At 34.0% G+C, this 7,736-nt stretch overlaps 1 protein-coding gene and 1 long non-coding RNA gene across 3 annotated transcripts in view; one reads left to right on the top strand and one right to left on the bottom strand.

Moving 5' to 3' along the window:
• The window catches only part of LOC106692593 (uncharacterized), a 19,533-nt gene that overhangs the window by 4,043 nt on the left and 7,754 nt on the right, over window positions 1-7,736 (bottom strand). The window contains exon 2 of one of the 2 annotated variants that reach the window (XM_014438637.1): window positions 6,362-7,011. The exons of the other annotated variant lie outside the window; for it this stretch is intronic. Within the exon in view, the coding sequence (XP_014294123.1) occupies window positions 6,481-7,011 (531 nt within the window). The 3' untranslated portion in view covers window positions 6,362-6,480. Of the gene's footprint in view, window positions 1-6,361; window positions 7,012-7,736 lie in introns of those variants that run through there. 2 annotated transcript variants of the gene reach the window in all.
• Window positions 2,496-7,736, top strand: part of LOC106692594 (uncharacterized) — a 24,150-nt gene continuing 18,909 nt past the window's right edge. Inside the window, exon 1 of the long non-coding RNA XR_001344987.2 lies at window positions 2,496-2,583. This is a non-coding gene — a long non-coding RNA (uncharacterized lncRNA). The remainder of the gene's footprint in view (window positions 2,584-7,736) is intronic.

The raw sequence follows: 7,736 nt of genomic DNA, 5'->3' as shown, positions 1-7,736 counted from the left end.
TTTTGGGAAATCGACTGTTTGTAAGCCATTGCACCAACTTTGGACCAGTTTGAGAGTTGCAGCGGAGTATTTAGCAATGGAGCTTCTACCTGCACATCTCGACAAGCAAAATATCTTCCTCTGACCTATCGGAGTGGATTAACCGTCGACCAGTATTTATTTTACATATTATTTGTAAATTAGTTTATTTTATTTTAATTTTCATAATTTCATAATTTATCTGACTATTTTATTTTTATCTGAAATGCCTTTTATTTTTACATGAATATTTTGTTTATGTTAGTTTTTAGTTTAGTTTTCAAATGTTTAAATTGAGCCAAATAAATGTTTAATCCGAGCCAGTTTGTTTTCTGTTCATTTTTAAAGCCTTCGAACAAAAAGACATAGTCGATTTGAGGTAGCTTTAACAGTTGTAATGCATACAACTCATCGGGTACCACCCTTAAAATTCTTGACTCTGTACAAAATACGGGGCTCAGAATAGCTACGGGTGCTTTCCGCTCCAGCCCTATCAATAGTCTATATGTTGATGCTGGCGAGCCTCCGCTTGACCTACGAAGACAATAACTTGATCTCATTTACTTTGTTAAAATCATATTAGCTATAAACCATCCTATGAATGAGTTGTTTCCAAGTAGACATCATTTAAACCAGCACCAAATCGACTTAACAAAGAGAACACCGTTTACAGTCAGAGTTTCTACTTCACTGTTCAGTTTAAACATAGAAATATCTACTATGCAAGAAACTGTAATTCCATCATCATATCCTTGGAAACTTACCCCCTAAACTTTGTCTTTCCCTTTCAAGGCTACCTAAAAACAACACTCCGCTATATCGGAATATGAATAAGTGTTTCTTAGACTGCAAGACAAATTAGGTGACGCCGACTATATTTATACTGACGGCATCAAAAATTACTTAGGTGTTGGGGCCTCGATTGTGTGCAATGATCACCAGTACCTATTCTCTTTATCGCAGATATGTAGTAGCTATACAGCTGAAATGGTTGCAATCAACAAAAGTTTAAATGTTTTTCACCCTACAAAACAATAACTGGTCATCTGTACTGACTCTTTATCAGTCCTACTTAGCTTAAGAAATATTTTTTCATGTAACCCGCTAAACCAAAACATATATTACTCATAACAGTTTGCCAACAGAAAAAGTATGTCAGGGTTTTTCGTCTGGGTCCCTGGCCATTGAGGAATATCGGGTAGCGGACTGGCCGATAGGGCAACAAAGGTTCCGATTTCTGAAGGAATACCATATCGCGAAGTGCCTGTCGATGATTTCATTGCCCTCATTAAGCAGAGGATTAAATTGGAATGGAGACAAATGTGGGAAAATGTTTTCGATAACTAATTAAGGGGAATCACATAAATTAAGGGGACGTCTGCCCTTGGAAATCATTAACTAGAAATGTGTGCAAAGAGGAGGTGATTTTGAAGCGCCTTCGAATAGATCATACGCGCCTGACCCACGGTTACCTTATAGCCCGCGACCCTCCACCTGTATGCCAAACTTGCGGAATAAAACTGACAGTTTAACACATTTTGACTGAATGCCGAGCATATAACTCCTTCAAATCTTTATGCGATATACTGGTGGATCACCATTTTACAGGATAACAAACAAACCGTATAAAAACTTTTTTTTTTAGTTTCACCATTATTCCGAACTCTATCATAAAATTTAATCAAATTTTACCTCAGGTCCTCTTGTAGTAATAGTTACACACTTTAATATAACCGTAGCCATGATTCCGGGCCCTTGCCCCTGTGCAGGGGTACAGCCCAAAAGTTTTAAGCTTTAAATTAAGGCAATAATGACTCATACGTGGTTGGTGCCTTAAATAATTTAATTTAAAAAAAATAAACAAAAAAACATGCCATACTGATGAGCACTGTAATGAACTAAAAATTGAATAAAACAGTTATGACAACTAACCCCGTACATCTAATAAGCTAACAAAATGTATTTTTCTGTTATATCCATAATTTTATCAAGAATTTTTGGTGGCAGAAGCATTTTCGTTGTTTTCTCCGCCCTCCGTGTTAGCCATTCTTATCTCACTTTTGAGTAAGTTGGTTGATGTACGACAATTTCACAGAAGTCGATCATAACAAAAAATATTAGAAGGCAATTATTTCTGGTCGACCCGGCTCACTAAAATCTCCGAATTTCGCGACAGTCCTGTCTTGAAATCACTTTTGAAACTTTACCAAAAATGGGAAGAGTTGAGTTGAATTAAACTCTTTATGTCACAATCATTGAAATGATTTACTTCAAATTAATAAGAAAAAATGATACAGTGAATAAATATTGGGATATGTACACCTATACGTGTGTAATCATAGAAATTTAGTAAATGCAACAAAAAACAGAATTCAGCCCAAAAAGAGTAAAACATACAGTTTTGTAATACAAATTTAATTTAACCAGGTAAATTATCACATGTTATGTTTTTTAATTTAAAAAAATTATTTTTTAAAATTTATTCCTATACATTTTCGTATTTTTCTAAATACAAAATGGAGTATTAACTTCAAGAAAACCGAGATGCCAGCAGATCACATAATGGTAAGCAATGAAAAGAATTATTTTTATTTTATAACTATAAAAAATACAATAGTCCTCATGGAAGAATTTCAAGAAATATAGAAAATGTACGTACCCATGGCGATAAGTATTTCTGTAGAGATAAACCCAACCGTTTGTTACCGAACATTTTGGAAACTTGATATTTATTAAAATGTTCTATGCTGAAATTTATTGGTTCATTTTTTTAAATTCTTTAATAACATATGTTGGAGCACATGTAGACATTTCTAGGACCTAGGACAAGTATGATAAAAACAACAAATACCGAACTTCCTTAAAAAAAACAAAACTCATAACTTGAATTTCCGGCTGTATGAAAACTGATGATGGTACATAATCATAAGAACGTTTTTGTTGCTTTTGAAGTCTACTAGGAACATCTTTAAAAACGGATATAAATAAGCCAAAAAACCTAATTTCCCTCAAACTTTTAGGAAAATTAGAAGTCATATCTAGACCAATTCAAAAATACTTCAACTTCATTTTTACGAAATTAAAGCTTCTTAAATTAAATCTGTTTTTCTAAGAAGTGGGTTATCTTTAGCAGGGGTCTGATAAATACATTTAGAAGTATGTGTGGTCAGTAACAAACTAAACAAAAAGAAGGTGTGGTTTGGTGACTAAAAAGAAAATAATTTAGTTTAAATATTCTTTGTCTGCATCTTTCCACTATGGAATGAATAGAGACCGAATTTTTGTGCATAATTACATCTTTTACCCCCTAGATATGAATTTCACTAAACCTCATGTTAAGAGACATTCGAATAATACTAATTGTATTTTGAACAAATTTGCACGTTTTGGGCTTTTTAAAAATTTTTAAACTTTTTGATTTTTATCTGTTAAAAATTGCATGTTTTACTATTTTTAGGCTGAATTTCGATTTTTGATGCATTAACTAAATATAGGATTGGAGTATATATCCCAATATTTATTCATTGTATCATTTTTTCTTATTAATTTGAAGTAAAGCAATGGTCAATGATTGTGAAATACAGAGTTTAATTCAACTCAACTCTTCCCAGTTTTGATAAATGTTTCAAAAGTGATACAAGACTGTCACGAAATTTGGAGATTTTAGTGAGCCTATTATAATATTATACATAATATTTTTTGTTATGATCGACTCTTGTGAAATTTTTACGTTGTACATCGACCAACTTACTCGCTATAAATATTTGTTTAAAAAGTAAGATAAGAATGGCTAACACGGAGGGCGGGGAAAACAACGAAAATGTTTCTGCCACCATCGTAGCAGAGCTGAAGAGGGACGGCATCTGGGTGAACCATGCGAAGACGGATGCCTTAGTCATGTCCTTTCAGAAGGGCAAGAGAGGCAAACTCCCCCAGCGGTTCATAGTGGACGGCGAAGGCCGAAGGATCTTCAATACCATCCTCTAACCTCGGCGTGACGCTTGATAGACATCTTACCTTCTCCAGCAACGTCAGGGAGAGACTCAAACTGGCCTGATTGAAGTCCTACAGGCTTTACCACTTGCTCACTTCACAGCAGATCTCACTTTGGCTCATGTTGAAGATTTACAAGGCAATCATCCGCCCGACTCTGCTCTATGGTTCCCCACTCCTGCAACACCTCTTCAAGAACACGCTGAAAAAGCTGCAGAGTTTGCAGAATTTCCTCCTTTGGCGAATAGTCAGAGGAGATTCATTCCAAAGAGCCAGGAAAAGTGCTTTTCATTATGAGCCTCCAGTATGAATTTATTAATCTTATTATCTTTTTAAGGTGGGTACGAAGGAAAAAAGGGGGTTTTAGTATAGGGCTCGTCGGCGGCTTTGGACTCCTCATTTAGAGGAGATTATAGCACAAAACATATTATAAGGCAACCTATTATTTTCCATGTAATAAAATATTAAAAATTAAACGATAAAATTATTGCAGAATTTGAGGGTGTTTTACTGCATGATTTTGGGTTTTTAACTGCACATTTTTTGTTTTTTTTTTACTGCATAAAAATCTGGTCTCTAGTAATAAATATTACTCTCTGTACCCAAAAACATTTGTATCTTAGGAACTTTCTACATTAGGAACTTTGTATCTTAGTAATTCTGAACTATTTTGTTATTAGTGATGTCGTGTGTAATTGAATTGTATTGCAGAATATAAAAATATCTGATGCAGCTAGGCACATCACGCATTATTCACATTAGTGTTGAAATTAATCGTCGCTCGTTTTAGAAGACAAATTTCTATATTATTCACCGTGTTAATACTTTTACATCTCGACAAACGACTGACATGGAATCCTCATACAAGACTAAAAAGACAAGAAACTGCTCGTAGATTCCGACTATTGCAACATTTACTAGACAAACGGTCTAAATTGTCAATCCATTACAAAAGACTGATCTACATGACTATTATAAGGCCTATCTGGACATACGGAGTTGAGCTTTGGGGCTGCACTAAACCATCAAATTCCTCCAGAATCCAATCCTTACAGTCCAAAATCCTTAATGCTCCTTACTTTGTCACAAATCACGTCATCCATCAGGACCTCAATATTCCATATGTTGCCGATTTGGCCAGAACCAGATACCGTTCCTTCCCTAATAAACTTCTCAACCACCCAAATCCACTTGTTTCTAACCTGGCTACTCCTTCATTACCTAATAATCCTCCTAGGCGTCTGAAAAGAAGATGGCCTCGACATCTTCTCCTCTAGAAATGTTATTGGAGTTCTATCAATGGGTAGATTCTCCACATGTTTTTATCATGTCACTATGTCACCTACAGCAAATTTACTTGTTGTATATATGTATATACAGTTGTAAATAACAATAAATATATTAAAAAAAAATAAAAATACTTTTACCGGCTTGTGTCTCAAATGGACCTTTCAGTTGACTGATTGAAAAACTCAAATTGCAACAGTTTACAGAAAAGTACTTTTAATATTTCTCGTTGAAAATTTTTACCTTTTTTCTTCTGCCAAGGTATGGCAGAAATACTATAGCTTACTAAAATTAATGCTAAATAAATTATGTGCTAAATTATTATAAAATCTATATTGAAAATACTAAGGTTTGGGGGCATTTCAGACTATTACAATGAGAGTTAGACCTCGCTGGTTTAAAAGAACATAATATTGAACTTAAATCTGACGAGTTTAAACAAAATTGTTAGGGCCTTTTTTAATAAAATCCTAAAAAAGTGTAAAATGGATTAATTAAAGTGGTACTTGATTTTGACGAAGACGTTGCCGTGTCTTCCTAAGCATACATGTACCTATGTAATTTTAGTTTTTTACGATTTTCGTTTTTTAGCTAGGCTGTTCATATATACTCAGACCACTTTTCGAATTCTCAATTTTTCATGATTGTAATACCTTACTACATATCTAAAATCTTGTTAACCCTTTCACAGTGTGGTTAAATTACAAAGTCTGATCTAAAAAATGTCAAGTTCTTTCATGTTCGGAAATACTTCGGCATAAACCTTGTTAGTAATTAGCCCGTGTATGATAGATTTAAAAATACGGGATACATAAACCGGCGTCACAATACTATTACTACTATCATGTTGAGGAGGAAAAAAAAAATTTTATATCATTCGAAAAGACGATTTTTAGAACTGATGAAGTACTAGACTCTAGTGCGAAGGATCGGTTTCAAAGTGGGTGGTATATTGAATTCAAAACTAAGCCACATCATCTTCTTCAGATAAAATAATCTTAAAAGAGGAAGCAAAGAATCTAGCCATAATCTTAGATATCTTAGTAATTATTGTTTTTACGAATACTGAATTAAAACTTTATTTTATCTGTACAGGATTCCACATAAAAAGCTGACTCCTAAGAACATTTTCAAACCATTGTTTTTTTTTAATTTAGTCTTTTTATGGTAATCCAATATTTTTTACGACCAAAATCCCGATCCCGATGAAGCTGTTTTACAGCACTCTCCACATTCCTCTTTGTATTTTGGTGATGATAATGATGATGATGGTGGCGCTGGGGGTGGTTTTTTCACGAAGCTCGTAGGGTAGGACTGAGGCACGACATTATGGGAGGGCAGATATTTTTCCAGTTTTGTTTTTATCAATATTTCACTGGATCTGTCGGGTTTCATTCTATCGAAACCTGATTGGAAAAGTAGTCCACACTTGCCCACTAAATCAGACATCCTAACATAATGTCCTTCATACTTTCTCGGCCTTGGAATATAGTCATCTTCTGATTCTTCTTCGTCGTCGTGGGATCGTTTCGATTTTTTCAAGACAGGCTTTCGTTTCTGTTTCCCTTGTTCTGACTCTTTACCTTTATGAATTTTTGGACTTTTTCTCGTATTAGGTTTGCTGGATACTGTTTTAGTTTTTTTGGTGTCAGTATCCTTTGATGTATTTTGTGAACCAGTCGCTGCCTCTGTATTGATGAACTTGTTTAATGTCTGTAAAATAAAAACAATAAATAAATAAAATCACTTAACGCTTAATTGTAATTCCAAATAAAGTATTATCCTACTATTATTATTACTTTATTTGGGTCACAGCTGACGACATCCGCAAGCTAATCTCGCCCGAAAGGGGTATACAACCCGTTCAGTAAAGGTCGAGACCTAAACTCACAAAAATATGAGTAGCTTATGTTATTAGGTTATCACAAATGATCGGGACTGCAATCAAATGTAATTACCAAATTATTAAAATTTTATTACCAAAAACTTGTTACGGTTTTGGTATCCTTGCTTCATTAAAAATATGTCTATTTTTTCCTTCGAATCCAATGCGGAAACACTCGTACACAAAAAAAATTAAGAAGATTTTTTGGAAAAAATATTGAAATGCATGCATAAAAATATACTTGGATATATTAAAAATAAAATAAGATGAATACCTCGAAATATAAATAGTCAAAACCACTTTCATCCCACAAACTACAGCTCAGCACTCTTCTATGCATGTATCTGAGTATTATGTGATTTCAACACGTTTCATTTGGGCACCATTAGCCAAACCAACAGATATTGGTGTGTAGTGTTATTTTCAAAGTAAAATGTAACAATGAATTTAAATCAAACTGCCGATCTACAGCAAATGTTTTTTCGTGGTTCTTAAACTTTTGCGCCCACTTACAAACTCTCCAAAGTCATTTTTTTTCTCCCATTGGCCCTAT

Source organism: Halyomorpha halys, unplaced genomic scaffold, assembly GCF_000696795.3.
Source record: "Halyomorpha halys isolate HHAL.00 unplaced genomic scaffold, Hhal_1.1 Scaffold62.1, whole genome shotgun sequence".
NCBI classification, from domain to species: domain Eukaryota; kingdom Metazoa; phylum Arthropoda; class Insecta; order Hemiptera; family Pentatomidae; genus Halyomorpha; species Halyomorpha halys.
The sequence above is the reverse complement of the archived record's forward strand: the minus strand, read 5'-3'. Positions and strand labels throughout refer to the sequence as shown.